Source organism: Trachemys scripta, chromosome 9 (assembly GCF_013100865.1).
Source record: "Trachemys scripta elegans isolate TJP31775 chromosome 9, CAS_Tse_1.0, whole genome shotgun sequence".
NCBI classification, from domain to species: domain Eukaryota; kingdom Metazoa; phylum Chordata; order Testudines; family Emydidae; genus Trachemys; species Trachemys scripta.
In genome coordinates this window covers 3,333,668-3,352,331 of record NC_048306.1, presented here as the reverse complement: position 1 = coordinate 3,352,331, position 18,664 = coordinate 3,333,668, and the positions used below count along the sequence as shown (strand labels likewise).

Below are 18,664 nucleotides of genomic sequence, written 5' to 3'. Positions count from 1 at the left end.
ACAGGCTTTACGTCGGGCCCACTGTGCATGCAGCTTCTTTCTGTATCAGTTGGCATTTTTCACAGATCAGGAGTGAGATTTGGCCTGACCGTTGTTTTGAAGCAGCACTAATTCACGTGTTCCTACTGCAGCTACATAGGCACTGACTACAGCTGTAGTGGAGAGATTCATTTGCAGTTGAGGGAAATCTGAAGGCTGCCACAGCTTGGTCTGGTATCGGTTATTGGGTTTAGTGTGTGGGTGCTAAGTGGCACCGGCGGCCTATGGTATACAGGAACTCAGACTAGGTGATCAGGTGTTCCCTTCTGGCCTTAAATTCCATCACTTCTGTGACTTCGACATTCTCCAGAAGAAGCGTTGACTACTAAGACAGCAATGGTGGACAGTCTTGTGTTCAGCATGGTAGCGTCTTCCTTCCCAAAGCACGTTACAAAGTACAAACTGACTACACACACACATCATCTCACCCATTCCTGAGAGTGTCACTTCTGGCCTGAAACATAGCAGTGGTTCCCCAATGCACAGCAATCGTTTAGGGTCCCGATCTGACAAAGCACTTAAGCATACAGAATTATAAAAGTGGAGGGCTGGACGGGAGCTCAAGGGATCTAGTCCAGTCCCCAGCCCCTTGCTTAATGTTAAACACATCAAAAGTCCCATTGAGTTCAGTGGGACTAGTCACATGCTTAAAGTTAAGGATCTGCTTAAGTGCTTTGCTAGATCTGGGCCAAAAGAGAGAGTGAAAATTCTCTTATCCAACTGACATTGCTGGGGGAGTTGCCAAGATGGAAACTGGCCAGGACACTTGGATAACAACTCAGCTGCTCTTACCAAACTGCCATGGGATCTTTAATGATCACATGTGGTCCAGACTCAAGAGCTTTTATGTCTTATCCAGAACATGACACCTCTAGTATCCCAGTACCTCCTAATGCCATCCCGGGGCACTGGTTTAGTTCTGGCCCAGAGAGAAGAGTACCACCTACCAAGTCACCTGGGTGTTCTTTGGTCATTTCTCTTCCAAATACTGAACCTACCTGATCTTGCCGACTCTTGGGAGATCTGACAAGATCATGGCACAAGGTGACTTAGCTGTAGGGTTAGTGAGCCTCACATAATGGTCTTCTCATTCAGACAGGTCCAATACAATGCCAGATATATGTGCCAATAATAGCTGCAGTGTGAGGGGCATAGAAGTTGGTAATTATATGGATCCCAACCTTGCGGGATGCTTAGCATATTATAGGAGGGGGCCCATCGTGGGGTCAGGTAAAGGAGAAATTCATTTGGGAGAAACTGGTTGGGAGGGAGATGACTGGTTAATTTGCGCCTGCTCTGATTACTGGCCTGCATTCTTAATTATGTCATTAAACTATAAAGATCATCGATACTCTTTGTTCTTACAAATGAAGAAGTCTTTTGTTTAGAATGTGTCACGTACATATGAGTCAATAGAAACAAATGGATCACAAGTAAATGACAGTAAATTAATAGACTGAAAATCAAAGCATTTTGATGTTGCTAACCACGCTGTCTATCAGGTTATAAGCATCTTTGACCGCCCTAATCCATGACCGAGCATTGTGGTAACCTATTTCTTTCCTTTTTCTTACATGCAGACTACGTTTCCTGTGACTCCATCACTTGCAACTAGTCCCACCATGGCTTTTAGTCCCTACCTAAGTCATGTTTCTCCTGGGATGGGCTTGGTTCCTGCAGAACTTTTACCAAATACGCCTGTCTTGGTTTCCGGGAATCCTACTGTTACAGTACCGGGAGGCTCTGTTGCTCAGAAACTGATGCGTACAGATAAACTGGAGGTATGTGGACTGTAAAACACAATATTATGGTAGGGGATTTAAGGGGCACATTGGCCCAAATTCTGCTCCCCATTGCATCAGTGTAAATCCAGAACAGCATTGTAGCCTTCAATGCACAGGTGTCAGTCGGGGCAGAATCTGACCCGCTTTTTTTTGCAAGGCAAGCTATTTTGAGACCTTGCTCTGAGTTAAGAAGTTTTTAAGTTGTTGGTGCTACTACACCCTGCAACAGGTTGTTCATTGTGGGCCCGAGCTGAAGTCACTGGAGGCTTGTAAGCTTGATCTCTCCCTTGATTTCAATGCACTTTGGGGGCAGGCCCTACCTTTTTCTGTTAGGTCACAATTCGATAAAATCAGTTTCTATGAGTGTTACACTTGCCAGGCTTAGGCGAGGTCACCCATTCGCATCTAAGGCAGAACTTTCCTTAGTGACGAGTTAGGTTAGACGTGCTTCGAATAAGAATCTGGACAGGAGGTGACAGCCTCTTCCCTCTTTTCAAGTTGGGCCCAATCCAGTTCTTGTTGAAGTCGATGCAAAGACTCTGAGTTCCAGGGAAATTGGATCAGGCCCTATGCGAATGGCACTTGCTGAGGTCACAGTGTTAGTTTTGTTTCCCTTCAGACTTACAGTGTCACTCTTCTAGGGAAGCCATGTTTGGCGGGGAGGAGGTTGGTGGTCATAGAGTTTAAGTATAATATTGAATAAACATTTTGAGCATAAAGGCGTCTTTTCCAGTAAGACCACTCCCCTCGGTGTAGTCAGTGTTTATTTAGGGGGCACCGCAGGGAGTGTTAATACTGTATGTATATTGAAAACCTAAAGAAGGGTTGAGTTTAGACAGAAAGTACGTTTTAGGAATGAAGGGCTGATGGCCCAAATTCCAAGGGAGCCACAAAGATTCGTGTAAATTATCTCTCAGGATGTCAGTGTAAAAAATGTCACTCAGATCCTTCAGCTGTCACCCTTCTTTGTCTTCCACCTTTACGCCCTCTGGGGGATTGCTTTTCCTGCTACAGTCCTTCTGACCCATCCCTAAGCATATAACTGAGTGTAACTGACACCACTAGCATCAGGACATCTGAATTTTGACCCAATATATCAGCTAGCGATTTTTCTAAATTCCCCAGATCAAGGAAACCTTGAAGATCCATTTTACAGAAATGTGGCTCTGTGCCTTTGACGTTTTGTTATTCATAATATATAAGGAACGGCTTGTCCTTCACTAAGATGGCAATTCCGGCCGTGCCTTCAGAGCACATTACTGGGTTTTAACTCATTGTCATCAGACACATTGTCATGTAACTGGTGGGTCAGAGTTTTTCTGGGGGAAATTAATCAGCCCATTTTAGGCAGGACTTGTTGCAAATGTTAGTAGCTTACTCTTTGTACATTAAATGTATTGCTTGAGAGAATGATTTTCTGCTGAATATTTTTAAACTCAGATCTCAGTAAGGCAAAAATGGCAACAATATTAAAATATAATGTAGCTTAAAGGTAGGGGTAAAATACTAGCCCCTGGACGTTAATGCCAAAACTCCCATTGACTTCAGTGGGGCCAAGATTTGCCCTGGGAAGTGTAAATTCTGCACGTGTCCTGTTCCACGCTTTCTGTTACCATTGTTAATATTGTAGATAGCTCGATCATGATTCTGCACCCGGACTGGTGGGGAATAACACTGTCAAAGGTTGAAGGGTGTGGAATCAGAACCACAGCTCTCCTGAGTGTAATGCAGCCCACTCGACTGCCATCCCTGGTTGAACGTGCTGAGAGAAGGCTGACTCAATGTCATGCTCAACTAGGTGACTTTCTTTTCAGGTTTGCCGAGAGTTTCAGCGTGGAAATTGCACTCGTGGTGAGAATGATTGCCGTTACGCTCACCCCATAGATATTGCAATGATAGACACAAACGAAAACACTGTTACAGTTTGCATGGATTACATCAAAGGCCGATGCTCTAGGGAGAAATGCAAGTACTTTCATCCCCCTGCACACCTGCAAGCCAAAATCAAGGCAGCTCAACACCAGGTGAACCAGACAGCTGCAACTGCAATGGTAAGGGCACGACCTGCCGTATCAAACCTTAGAGCCAGTCTGAAACGATTTTATATATGCAGGAAGTAGAAAAGTGATGCTAAGTATTTGGAAAAGTTTAAGTGATGAGCTGAGAGTGTGTCCATCTCTCCATCCCTTCATTGTAATCAGTGTAGCATGATGCATCGTATCTCATTGTTTGGGGACGTGATGGCAAAAGCACATGGTCTTCCGACATGACGTTATGGAGTGAAATGCATCAAATGTTAATACGACGTCACTAACAATGAACACAAACTTTTCCCTGTGCAAGCCTTGGCTACCATTTTAGTCTGAATAGTGTGCAAAGCTAGTGTGCAAAGCAAATTTGATTACAGACTGAATGGGTAATATACATGCCTCATTCAAGTCAATGGCAAAACTGTTGACTTCAGTGGAGCCAGAATTTCATCTGCTGATTCTAGAAAATGAAGCAGCATTGTGCTGTTACTAAGGTTCAGTCCTGTGAGGCGATGATTCCCCCCAGTCAAAGGGAGATTGAAGATGCTCTGTAGCTAGAAGGAGGCGCTCAGCACCAGGCAGAATCAAGCCCTGAGTGCATTTTAATTGGAGTCTTTGCATCCCAAAGCAGCATAGTGATAAATAAAGGTCTAAAAACAAGCCAAGGGAGCTTTAGTACTCATGGGCCAGGGGGTAAATGGATGCAGCTCTCTTCACTTCAGTGGAGCTGCATCCATTTACACAGCTGAGGGTATGGTACCATAAGTACATTTCAAAAGGGAGCAAAGCCCAGTTGCAGAGGTGAAGTAGTGTGTCTGGAGGAGGAGTTATTGCTATTGTACATTCTTGTATGGATAATTAATATTGAAAAAGGGGTTCTTACTTCTTTTGCTGATTTAGAAATGCTAATGAATTAAGACTAATTGGCTTTTATGGAGCAACTTTCCCCGCAGATAGCAAGAGAGGGTACTTTCCATTCATGATGAAACATAATGCAAAAACTGGAAGCAATTATCCTTCAGGCACTAAGCAATATTACATTTGTGCCCTGGATTATATAAATAAAACAGCTGTCCTCTAGTAGAATCCATGGAAGGATGTATATGAGGAAACAATTTATATTACAGTATTTATTTGCCCTACACAGTTTATTTGTAAAAAGGGAAGGGGAGTAGCAATTCTTCATTATTATTTTTGTTGTTGAAAGAACAGCTCTACTTCACTCGGAGAAATGTAAACTCGTGTGTGGTTTTTTTTTGTTGTTGTTGTTTTTTTTTACAAAATGAAGCTTTACTTTTTACTAGTTTCCTAGGACACTTATACTAAATTAAAGCCAATGCATGTTTTATTCATGCTGCCAGCTCCTGTCATAAAAGTAATTAACCCTATTTGTATGCCATTAACTAGTACCTTTACAATATTTATTGATTGCTTGTTGCAGCACACTTACTACCAAAACAGTTTCCATTATTCATTCACTTTTGGAGGTTTGATGCATTTCTTGTATCTGGTGAGGAGAATAATTTAAAAAAGAAAAGAATGGCTTCTGACCTTTCATCAAGAATCACATATGATGCAAAGCATCTGAACCAGCCCCTGTCAAGTAGATTTTGGATCCATTCATCTCCTAAAAGCTCAGGAAGATCATCTGAAGGGCCCATCCTGCAGGCACTTAATGCACTAGTAACTTTACTCACTTGGGGCCTGATCCAATTCCACTGAAGTCGGTGGGATTCGGATCAGGCCTTTGGGCCCCGATTCAGAAAAGCACTTAAGCATGTGCCGGAGCACCCTTCCTGAGCAGGCACGCCTTCCTTTCTCCCTCCCGTGTGCTGTGTCGCTGCAGATTCAAGCTCTGAGTCTGGCATGCCGAGCCAGATCATTGACTAAAGCATGAAAAACATGGTTAAAAAAACCCCAGCTCCACCAGCTAATTCTCAAGTAGCTATAGGCTGATACATTGGGAGCCGCAGTGAAATTAGTTTAGGTCAAATGCTTTCTGTGATCTGTGAGGGGATTGCTTTGTCCTTAAAGATTGCCAAGAGGAAAAAGCTGACTAATAGTTAGTCCGATTAACTGTAGCGAACTCCCCATGTTGTGCATGTCTAGTCTTTTTAATATATTGTATAATGCATTCATTTTTTTTTCTCTTCACCTATCCACAACGTTGCTCTCCTTTTGACGCACCTTTGCTTGCTGTTTTTTGTTGTTGTGCTTGAACCCCCCTTTGGCCCATTGCCATCATGTGCTCGCTGCCTGCTAATTAAGACTCAGCCAGCTGTCAGATCACTGAAGCGACCCCTCGAGGCAACCTTTGACCTGGTACTTGGACCTTTCACCTTCTTGCTTTGCATGTGACCATCTTAGACTGCATGAATACCTTTTCATTGGTTACTTTGTGTTGCGCCTTGAGGAGACTGCCCATCCTGCGCTGAAATGTTACAACGTTCTTTCAGACCCGACAGTCCATGCCAAAACGGGGCATTTCTCTGTGTAGGCCTTTGGAAACGATTCATGATCCGGGCTTTTCTTCAGGAAACCCAGATGCATTTCTGGAGCCATTTAATTATCACGCTGTTTTTAATCAGCCTGTTTTCAAACACCAGCATCTGTGGCATTGTGAAACACGGGGCATAGTAGGATGTCTTTCACACCTCAGTTCTGAAAGGCATTGAATGTGTCGGAGAACCCTGGGAATACAATATAGATAGGCTTAGCAGAATTCTGTCATTTTGTGTTTGATCATTTCGAGGGATAATACTGATGTTGTTTTTAAGCATTTTTTTCAATGTTTATCAATTTAAATTTGGACAGTTACACAAAATTATAGGTTTTAAATTTTTTAAAAATTTGTATTGATTTAAATGTTCACAGTTGCAGGAAATGATGGGGGGCCGTTTCAGACAATAGGAAGGTCAGACAATAATTATTTAAAGACAGTGGACACTGAGATTCAAAAAAGTTAGTTTTAGAACTGCTAGAACACAAATTGCTAACATCACGCCACAATTACAAGTAAATAGCCTTAAATCAAACCCTCAGACGTTCTCAAGCAGCATTTTTCCTACTTTGCTCATCTGCAAATTTCAATTGTTCTCAATGGAAATATTTTTTTCATCCGTGTGTGTGTGTGTTTACGGTGAAATCACCGCTTACCAACAATTACCGATTAAAAATCCAATCCTTCCAAGTCTAGACATGGAGACACCATTCAAGCCACTCTTGTCACGTGTCCAGCAGCCTTATCATTAGAAACCCCAACACTGAGGGCTTTATTTAAGCATTGCCAGTTGTTTCAGGCTGAGGTTTTTGTGCTGTACATGGGCTTACGACAGGATGTTAATTTTTACTAGTGATTTTTTTGAATCTATTCAGTCCTGTTGAGATTTTCCAAAAACTTGGGATTTCCATCCACTCCCTTTGAGATACTGTTTTACCCACTTCTTCCCCAAAGCTCGGCAGGCAGTGACCATGACAGCCTAGAAAAAGCAACCACTTCTCTGGGGGAGGAGTGGAAATGTTTACCACTGAAGGACACGGGAAACTCACCGGTCACTGCTATTTTTTGCTAGTAATTATAATCCTTAAAGGGACACACTGAAGAGGACAGGGCCCAGATTTAGGACCTGCTCCAAAGCCCATTGACATCCTTGGGAAGGCTCCCACTGATTTCCATGGGAGTTGGTTCTGGTCAGTGGCTGAGCAGCTAATCTAGAGGTTGGGAGAATAACACATTTATTTAAACCCTCCATTGGGTGAATGTTTTACAACAGAGGTGTAATTTTTAGGACAAGGACCCTTTAAGACTTCATATTTTTGTTTAAATGAGCAATAGACTTCCCTGTCAGAACCTTGAATGACACGCACAATGGCTACCTAGAAAATCGTGTTAGGGCACCAGCTTCCATTCACCCCCATCGGAGTTAGAGCACATAAAAAGGAAACAACAAAGGCCTGTTGCTGGTTTTTGCTGTAGTTGATTTGTGCCAGTCAGCTGGCACAAAGCCAGCATGGCTGGCTACCTGAGAACTCCCTCCGTGGAAGTCCTGACTTCCCAAGAACCACCACTCCCAGTACTAGAGACATGGCAGGCGGAAAAGAACTCACCTGGGCTCTCCCCTCTCCATTCTCAGAAGCAGAACATGAACAGACTAAAGCAGTGGTCTTCAATCTTTTTTCATTTGCAGACCCCTAAAACCTTTTGAATGGAGGTGTGGCCCCCATTGGAAATCTTACACGGGTTAAAAACCACTGGACAGGAGGATCTAGGGTCAGATTTTTAAAGGTATTTGGGTTCCTAAAGGATAGGATGCAGATAGGGCACCTTTGTGGATCTGGGCTCTAGGCGCTTTTGAGAATTCCACTCGGCACCTATCTCCATCTCCCGGCACCTAAATATCTTTACAGATCTGGCCTCTAGCCCAAAATGCTTAAGTAACTTTAATAATCTTCCTACCGTGGAATATCTGAATGTTTGCTGCCTGCAGCCACACTGCTGTCCTCAGAACAGCCTGGAGTTTGGAACATTTGGTATTGGATCCTGCACCAAAAAACTAATTTCCTAGGGTAGGTGTATAAAAATCATCTGACAAAGATTGGGTACAGGGTGCTTCTGCTATTTATGGAGTGCCCTCCTCAGTCCCTTTGAAATTATTAATGATTATTTGTGTTACCATATCACGAAGAACTCCAGTCATGGCCAGGAGCAAACACTGAACAAAAAGACAATCCCTGCCCCAAGGAGATTACTGTGGAAGTAAAACTTTGAGTGCCTAGTAAACGTCCTGCATGAACAGCATAAGTAAGAGGGGAAATTATTAACCAACACGTTGGCCAATTCTGAATCGCGTTTGGATACAGCCAGGTGGGCAGCATCCCATTTTTATCTGCTGTCACTCAGCCATTCAGACATAAAGGGTTCTTTTCACGCTGCTTTGAGGAATGGCTCTCTTTGCCATACCCGTATTCACGCATGAACGCAGGGATGACTAGCATGAAATGCAGGTCAGCGCCAATCGGGCCAGGGAGCAGAAACTATCCCATGTCGTTTAGGTGACCAGTCACAGAGCACAAATCACACAAAATTGACATCCCTGCCTGAGCAAGGTCGCGCTCACCGTCCACAGGTGGCGCATGAGCCCTCTGCTGCCCAGTGTGGGTGCTGCAGGGAGCGCCTTGGCTGATTCAGCAGGGCGGGCTGTTCCCGCTGGAATCAGTGCATGGTGGCGTGGGAAATGTGCCCTCCCCATGAGCTGCTGAACCCCAGGCCCTGACCGTTTGAGGCCATTAAAGATCTTGTCCCACTTCTCACAAGACTGTCTTGTTTGCCCCAATGTCCTGGCCGGATTCCAGCTCTGCCTGTCCACACACACCCTGCCTTTTCAATTGGATACGGTATTGCTCTTTACTTTTGTCCCTAAACGAATCTATGGTGACACTAGTGTGTTGCTGTGTGCTGTTAAAATAGTGTTTCGCTCCAGTGGTGGGTAAAAGGATCCCTCTGGATCAGGCCAAATCATGGGCCCAGTGGCTTCAACAGCACAGAGAACACAGGAGCTTTGAAGACTGCCTGGAGTAACAACACACATCCTGACAGGAGGACGTATCCCACCCAAATCCTCTACCTTTTCCCAATCTCTGCCCTGCCTGGTAGTGTAGACAGCAGTCAAGCTCATCAGGGAAGTGTCTTCAGGGCCTCTTCCCAGCAAACTGACAACCACCCTCGGAGAGCCATCATGGGACTGAACAGCCCAAAGGCCATCGCCTGGCTGACAGCTCTGAAATGGAAGCAGAGACGGGCACCCAGATGCCACCTCTAACATCTGAACTCTGGGCAGTTCCAGTCTGATCCCGCATGTGCCCTTGTTGTTCAGTAGGGCAGTGAGTCTAAGGTTCTCTGCCGGGCACATGGCAAGCTGCTTCACTGTAATTGGTGACCTCCTGTCTGGGTTTTTTGGGAAATACCTGAAAAAGAAGGTTTTCCTTTTGGGCATGATTCATATATGAGCCTACCTGGGCCAGATCTTCAGTCGGTGTGAATCAGCATAGCTTCTTTCAAGTAAGTGGAGCTACTTCTGTTTATACCAGCTGAGGGCCTGGGCTCAAGAATGGAGGAACAGCATATACATACATGTGCTATTATGTAGGGTGGCCATATATATAGTCTTCAGGGAGGAAGTCTCTTTATCCCATAATTATCAGTGAAATATGACATTTTCAGGCTCTGCACCTCTATAAATGATGCCTCTTTGATAGGCCTGTAAATGTGGATTTAAGTGCTTACCTTTCAGTACTCACATTTGAAAACTGTAACCCACTTACGCTTGCTGTCTCTAAAACTGACCAGCTAAGTCTAGAGAGATACTCGTCCAAATTCTGCCCTCGGATGCACGCAGGCTTCAGTGGGAGTTGTGTGCTTATCTGAGAGCATTTTTTGCAAGCAGAATTGCTTCTGGTAAATTGATTGCACTAAAACGAAAACCATAACAAAAATAACCCTGGAAACATGGGCATAAGGCAGTCATTTTGCCTGGAGGTAACTGGTTTGACATTTCTCAGATGCGCAGTCTCCTATAGCCGTTTAAAACTTAAGTGAAACCTGTTTCTGTACAGCAACAAACTGTTGGAAGTTTTAGTGGATAGAGTCTACTGTATATTTCCGTTCATGCCATTTATCAGCTGCTTTCCTCGTGTGGTTTCTGACAAGTGCTCTGAGTGTAGCCTTAACCCCTTGTTAGCTAAAGCTCTTTGTGCTTCCGAACCTTGGCTTGCATTCATTTGAGGAAATAGGAGTGATTGAAACAGATAATCCTATTTGCCAGCCATCGCTTTGCTACATTCCATCAGCCAGGCAAAAACTACCTGATCCTGTAGGGCTTCCACTTGCCTGAATTCTCAATGAAGTCAAGGGGAACTTACATGCAGAAGGATTGTAGGAGTACCGGAAAGGCAGCCTTTCCTATCACAATGTGGGGGGGAAATGAAATTCTCTCCCTTGCTACAATGCACAGCTGTAAATCGTTAGCAATGTTCCTTGTTTCCTAAGAACTTGGCTTACAGCTGTGTTGAGGAGAGACACTTTATGAAGGATGAGTAACTTACCAAGAAAAGCTCCTGCGCTAGGTTAAAGCGTTCTCCCAAGTCGGATCATGAAACAGGTTTGACTGAGTGGAGGTGCTGTAATGTGATCGAACAAAAGGAGAAGATTTGCTGCTTAGGAAGACAAACCCCAACCTTGTCATTTGACGTGTTCCATATAACCTGACAGCAAGAAATACCTATATTCTAAAGAACATAAAACCATGAAGGGCTGATTCTGGTGTCACTTACACTACTGTAGATCAGGAGTAACTGCTGAAGTCCAGGTGTAAAGCTGTTGTAAGTGAAAGGAGAATCAGGCCCAATATTAAGTATTGTTCATCATCTCTAGTCAGAGTAGAAACCCAGGCGTATAACTGGCAGCTGCTACCACTGTGCCACCCTAATACAAATCTAAGCGACATGTCAATATGCTCTCACACACAGGCAGATATTTAAACAAACAACATTAGCAGAGGCAAGCATCTCATTTTTTCTGTTGCATTGTCGCTTATGCTAATCTTCTCATTTAAAATTGCTGTCTACTATGTTTCTCTTAGTTGATAGTTTTAAAATACTTGTTGCCTGCAACTGCTTTTTGTTGTGTCCTGCCCAAATGACTTCCTTCTTTTTTCTGTGTGCATAAATCAGTCCGATTGAAAAGCTTCCTTAGCATTCCTAGCGCTCTTATTTTTGGACCCTTTCTTCTTGTCTTTACTAACTGCTTACCTAGTAAACCTGTGACTTTACCTACTACTTTACCGTAATTAGCTGCTCTTCTGTTTCTTGTCTTGCTAAGTTGATACAGTTGCAGGAGATTTGCAGGCCAGGCTCCATAATATTTATTGCATGCTTTGTCTAATTTCGTTTTCCCTTTTTTTGCTACTTGTCTTTAACGAATCCCTCATCCACAGGCCCTGCCGCCTGGTGCACTTCAACCTTTACCAAAGAGGCCAGCACTTGAAAAAAACAATGGTGCCACCACAGTCTTTAACCCAAGCGTTTTCCACTACCAACAGGCTCTAGCTAACATGCAGTTGCAACAGCCTACATTTATCCCTACAGGTAAGTTCTCTTGTCACTTTTTCCATTGTTTTTTCTGATACAAGAAGTGTTCTCCTAAAGATTGAGTTAATGAGTCGATTTGTAATAGACCGTAGCAGAATGTATACAAAACAAAAGTGTGTGGTGTTTCTTTTACAAAAGCCACAGAATGTTAATGTTTGTTGTTTGACTTTTTCTTTCACCTACTACAATTCAGAGCTTCATGCTTTTAAAGGTACCTTCTTGGTCATTCTTTGTGTAATCAAACGAGGACGAATGGCCACATGTTTCTCTAATTCATACTTCTTGTTGCTCTTCTTTATTGTTCAGTTGGTGAATCCCAAACTGTTTCCTGGACTCCTGGGTAGCACTATTAGGTTACTTTAACATATTTTGTATCCCTCTCTAGAAAAATAGTGTGTCCCTTTTAAAACTGCAGGTATCTATCTAATCCACCCAATCTTTGTGATTACAGCTCAGTGACTCTAAACATTCTAGCTGCCCCAATGTTTAAAGAGGAAATGGCTCATTTTAATACATGTAAATTACATAAATCCTTTCTTAAAGGCATATGTTTCCCTCTTGCCAATTTTTTGGCCTAAGCTTTTTAAAAGCAGTTTAACTCCCAAGCTTTTATTCTGCCTTTAAAGTCTCCAGATAAAACGGAAAGATGCAGTTCAGTTATTCATATATAAATAAAGATATTGACTGGAGTAGTGGGGTATAAGACTGCCAACTAGCCAGTTAAGTTATTATTCACGGCTGATTTGGGAACATTCTCGATTTTAATATTATTTTCCTTGCCAAAGCATCATAGAATTTGCAGCTAGTTTTTTTTAACATTGAATGCCTCATTCACCTGCCCAATGATATTTATAGAAATACACAAAAACACCCCTCTGACAGCACCTTTTAAATGAATCCATCGTGGGCCTGGGCCTGTCCCAGATGAAGTTGGTGGTAAAACTCAGAGCCAGAGATGGCCCAGTTTGGGAGAGCAATAGGTGACCAGATCTGCCTGCCACAGGAAGTTTCTGCTGTCAAACTAGACGATCAAACCTGGATTCCCGAAACCTAAACCCTTTTTCATGCATGTTCTGGATTTTGGCTAATAAAGGAAAGAGGCTGAAACTTTTGGCAAAGAGAAGATGGAATATTCACACATTAAATACAAAATAATCAGATTTCAGGAATGGATAAGATTTGTTCTTCCAGTTTAGTAGCTTTTCATGTTGACAGACAGAGACCAAGTAGAAAGCATCACTAATTGTACTCTGCAAAGTACTATTTGCAGTGTTGGGCTGACCTCACAGCAACTCCTTCAGATGCCAAAAGACGTATTCCTTCCGCTGGGGTATATGGTTTGTCTGGTCCGTGAGGTGCCTCTTATCAGACAGCGCTGAGAATTTCTTAACATCAGCCTGGCTCCATGTCTCAGCTTCCTGAGACACGGTGACCACAATCTACATAGCAAGGTGTATTAGTGGCGCTTGCAGCAAAGCTGTTGTTATTGGGCTAACTCTTATGGCCATATCATGCCTTTCACCCATGCAGGCTCAGCTCCCATTAATGACAATTGAGTCACACATGCGCCTGATGCACAGTAGGGCTATTTCCTGGCACCTGCTAGTATCTGGAGGCTTTAGCATTGGTCTGACCAGACCAAATCATCAACCAGAGAACAAGTGTGTTTGGGTTTTTTAAAGCAAATCCAGTAAATGCAGATTTCTTTGATGCTCCAAAGAACTGAAGAGTCCACCTTAGCCATCAAAATATTCCCACCCCACACTGCTGCGCTATATGTTGGTTTTCCATAGGGCTGCAGCGTCTCACCCCATCATATGAACATCCATCATCACTGCAACCCTGCAATTTGGCTTCTGCTTTTATGCACTCAGCTCCATTCAGACACAACCAGTCTCTGGGTTGGAGGGTGACAGCCAGGCAGACTGTGCCAGCATGAGGCTGGGCGAAATGTTTGCTTCCATTAGTTTTTCCTGTGTCAGTTACACAGTGGTCAGGTGCACAGTTGATCATTTGGGGCGCTGCACGAGGGAAGCCTGCATAGGTCTGACATAGCACCACTGTTAGAGCTGTGTCAAGACCAGACAAACTGCCTCTTTCAGCTTAATAGAGACTTTAAACCAACAACACCTGCTTGCAGAGTAACCTCTTTGCCTGTCCTGCTGGCTTGTCCATCTTACAACAGACAAAGACTTCAGAAGGTTCAATTCTTGCAAGTGAAACACTATTGCCTCTAACATGATCAGTTTGTATATTTGCAAAGTGATGTGTTAATTGTGCTAAAATATCCATTCTCCCTTTTCCCCCCCCCCCCCAAGAAACTGACATGCTTGATATTAAATAATCCAGACTGTCCCCAACTCTCATGGTGCAACTCATCACTTAATTCCGAGAGGGGGAGGGGAAATACGTTCTCTACCCAAGAATCCAGGAATGATTTTGGTTTGCTGTGATCTTAAAACGGAGTTTAATATATCTATGTATCAATATGCAGAATCTGTTTTTGCATGTGCTTTAATACTGAATGCCGCAAAGAGAACACCTGCTTTGAGTTAAAGTTATTTCTAACACTAACGCTTCACTAATGAAATATCCCTTTTGTTCATCTTTCCACGCTTCACTGCATGGTGTGCAGGGTCAGTACTGTGCATGACACCCACTGCAAGCGTTGGTAGGTTTCTCTACATAAACTTCTCAACTTTCCCTAACCTGAAAGAGACAGCGAGTTACTGTGCGTCCGTGAGAACGTGGGTGGCTGAGTGGTGTGATTGACTATCCGGTCGTCTTGATGGCTCAGATGGTTGTATCCCTTTAATTTCTGTGCAACGCGGTAATTCATGTGACTAACAAAAGGATCTGCTTTATGCACAAGTATCTTTGTGGCCTGAATCTGGCCATGCAGTGAAAGGAAATGGCCATGGGACGATTTTTGTGGTTCAACTATCAGGCATCCAGCACCTTGTAGGTTGGATTTGAGTCACGCCTCTGAGAATGTTTAATCTTCCTTAACACTGATTTTTTGAAAAAATAATATTGTTCTAATCAGCGATGCCCTTAGGCCCAGCCCCTCAGCTGCCGGAATCTTGCATGGCTCTGTAAGTCAGCGGAGCTGTACTGCTTTGCGCCAGCTGGAGATCTGCCTCTTGAATATGCTGCTGAGGAAATGGCCTGTGTGCTGTGCAGACCCCCAAACCCATGTCAGGATAGCACGGACCCTGTGACTGAACCCCCCCACCCGAGAAGGAAATGCCAAGGAGGACGTGCTGTCAATGCTGGAACCCAGTTGTTCAGGTTCAGGATGTGGTGACCCAGATACCCAGGGGAATTGTGCCCGGTTCATACTAAGAATCAGACATTGTTGTGCAAACTGTAAGAGGAGGCTGCTCACTCACCCTCTCACCTGCCGTAGCTGGATGTAGCAGCTTAAGGTTAAGGACGGACTTTGGGCCTTCACTCTGGGATGGAGCTAGGCCAGTAACAATCCAGTGCTCTCAGACCATACCATTGGGGGGGTGGGGGGGTGGAACAGTTCTAAAACCAACGCAGACTCTCCCAGGAGTACAGGTCGGCAGGGGCGGGAGGGATCTGAAAGCCTATTAGCAGAAATGAGTTAGGAGCTATTGCTTTCCTACCCAGTAGGCCATAACACTCCGTGGTGGCCGTGACTTTCAGAGCCCTGGATACCTGCAGGTTGCCAGACTGTGGAGCCAGGCGCTGGTTCCAGCATTGACTAGCTTCCAGAAGAGTTGGACAACCAGATCCCGTGGATGTGGTGGGCTCTGCTGCTTTGTGTGCTGTTCCAGGCTGAAGCGAGAGCAGTGCAGGGAGAACGCAGACACACACCCGGCACAAAGGCCTGGTGGAATGCCCATCTCCTGGGCGCTGGGCCCGATCCTCCTCTCTCTCAGGAGTGACTGACTTCAGTGCACTTACCGTCTACTCAGGCTGCGCTGAGAGCAGCATCAGGCCCTGTAACTCGCCCTGGCTCTGGGGAATGAAGTTAGGAGCCTGCTAACGGGGTCCCTGTCGGACAGCTGGGGAAGAAAGCATATGGGACCTTGCCCTAAAAGTGTGTTCTCCTTGGTTCACAGCTCTTCCAGTCAGCAGGCTACAGGGAGTGATCAAAGGCCCAGCTTTGGAGTGTGCCCCCCCCCTCCGTGCCCTAATGCACACTTCCAGTTACTGGGTGCGGGGTCCTTTACTCTCCACCCCACCCCACCCCGATGCCAGGTGTGGGCCCTGCCCCATCCACCAGTCACCGGGTGCAGGACCCTCCCCCCCGTCCCTCCCACCCTGCCCCCCCAGTCACTGGGTGCGGGCCCTCCCTGATCCCCGTCCCCCGTTTGCCAGGTGAAGGGCCCTCCTCGTTCCCCATCCCCCCATCACTGGGTGGAGCACCCCCCCCAATCCCTAACCCGCACCATTAGACCCCAAGACTGTTTATATAACTGCAGCTAGGGCAGAGGACCGATCTAAAGCCCTTCCAGCATCTCCCCCAGAGCTGTGCAGAGAGCCTGTGACACTGTTCGGGTCTGACAGAAAATCACATACACAACCATGGTCTGTATCTGTGTAAGCAGGGCTGCTGGCAGCTAGCAATCCACAGCAGACGCTGGGATCAGGACCGACTGGTGCACACCATTATCAGTGCCTGCCGGCAAGCTCTTAACAGAAATCCCCTTTGCTGACTTAAATGTATATTAAACTCACTTGAATACCCCCAAGCCAACGTAGAGCCAGTTGGAACGGGTCTCTCCTCCCCATCAGTTGCTTGTCTAACTCTCGCTGATGCTAATGGGGCTCTGGCGTGAGAAGCCAGGGTTGAGCAGATCTTCATGCTCATCGCACACGTTTGCGAGGGCAGTCGGAGCTTGTAAAGTCCCCACCAGTTCCTCAGGAAGCAGCCGTCTCCCTTCCTCTCTAAAGTGCTGTCCATTGGAATGCAATCTGCATGTGTGAGCAGTGCTTCCTCTAACTGCTGCGTGATGGAAAAGCAGAGCTTTCTGAGTCTGACAGAAAGATTACAGATCTCTACTGCGTGTCATGGTTGTCTATAGAATTACTGTCGATCTGTCATTTCGGGGGCTGTTTCTGTTGAGGTGGATTGTAAACATTTGGAATTATTTTTTTTCCCTCCTCACCCCAAGAGGGAATTTTGCCAAATCCTCTAGAATTGTATAGAAAGAAACATGGTGACTATGTACGTACGGCACTCAGGTGGCCAGTCCCTCATTCGCAGTGCCATCAGCTCTGCTCTGTCCCCGGGGGAGGGCCCTGTTGTAGAGCGGGGAGGGAAGACCTTTAAAAGGATGTTGCAGCGGCTAGCCATGTTACCCAGTGGGATCGTAGCTGTAATATGTGCCATGATGACAAGGTCTTGTTGGAAAATTTGCTGTGAAGTGCACCATGTACTTTTAATTCATAATTGGGGGCAAACTTTCAAAGCCGGCTGGGACGGGTGCACTCGCCAAAATGCACCCACAAAAGGAGCTTGCATTCGCTGCGTGTCTGACCACCCACATGCACGCAGTGACATGAGTGTTTTGCTAGCACACCCCATCCCATCCTCCTTTGGAAACTTGGCCCTTGGAGTCTAATACATCATTGTTCTGCTTATAAGTGTACTAAGTGTTGAGAATGTTTTAGTTTTTTCCTTAATTATAATTGGCTTTTCCCCTTTTCTCTTTTTTATTTTTTTTTTCCAACGCTGTCTTGCTTTGCACTGTGATTGCATGCTGCGTCCCGGTGTATCCTTCATGACGATGTCACATGGCTTGTTGCTGTGATACCTGCCACGCCCCCCAAATCCACCACATGTTGCCATGGTTACATAAATGCTCCACCCTCCCGTATGTCGCGTCCATGGTTCCCTACTGAAAGTGCCCATGATGCACGGTGCTACGCCCACCACTGTGTCTGCAGCAACAACACCTGCCACCAGCGTCCCCTTCGCTGCAACGGCTACAGCCAATCAGGTTTGGCCCTTTAAATAGCTTTCTTTCACATGTTCAGAAGTAGATGACTCCGAGGGCCCGATCCTAGAAGGTGCTGAGCACCGTCTGCGAGGCACTGAGCCCCTCTAAGTCCCTTTGTGTCCTTGAGGGACGGAGGGCATTCGGAACCGCCGACGAGGCGCTCTGCCCTGCACAGGATCGGGCCCTTCGAAAGGCAGCATGTATACTTTTGGGATTGGTCAGGGGCACTGGCTCATTGGGCTGGGTGGCTCTGAAGGAACTGTGGTGATAGCCCAGGGATGAGCGAGCCTTGGAAGGACCAGAGTTCAAATGTCGGTTGGAGAAGCATCCATAAGCCTGGAAGCTTCTCTGAAGCGTCCCCACGTTCTCCAAACCTTCGGAGCCATGTAAAACTCACAAAGAAAAGAGGCTTTCTCATACGATTGACGGCACTCCTGCTTTCTGTCCTCACCAGAAATACCACACTGACCAGGCTCTCCTGTGGTATTTTGGCTGCCCTGGGCTGGCTCGGGAGTGGAAGTGAAAAAAAACAAGTTTGGGTTCTAAAATAACAACATGGATGAGGTTCAAGTGTATTAAAGCAGAAGTAGTCACCCATCCCTACAGTGTTTACATTGTATGTATAGTATGTACTGTTTTGCCAGTGCCATTAATATAAAGGATTTCATGCATGTTTGCCTAGCCGTCATTA

The 18,664-nt window shown here is 45.3% G+C and overlaps 1 protein-coding gene across 7 annotated transcripts in view; it reads left to right on the top strand.

The window, feature by feature from the left end:
• Positions 1–18,664, top strand: part of MBNL3 (muscleblind like splicing regulator 3) — a 122,000-nt gene that overhangs the window by 89,906 nt on the left and 13,430 nt on the right. For 4 of the 7 annotated variants that reach the window (XM_034781591.1, XM_034781587.1, XM_034781589.1 and 1 more), the window contains exons 4-8: positions 1,620–1,820; positions 3,638–3,874; positions 11,845–11,995; positions 14,634–14,669; positions 17,879–17,973. In XM_034781591.1, coding sequence (XP_034637482.1) covers positions 1,620–1,820; positions 3,638–3,874; positions 11,845–11,995; positions 14,634–14,669; positions 17,879–17,973 — 720 coding nt within the window. The remainder of the gene's footprint in view (positions 1–1,619; positions 1,821–3,637; positions 3,875–11,844; positions 11,996–14,633; positions 14,670–17,878; positions 17,974–18,664) is intronic. The other 3 variants (XR_004647108.1, XR_004647107.1, XM_034781592.1) reach the window with 2 other exon arrangements.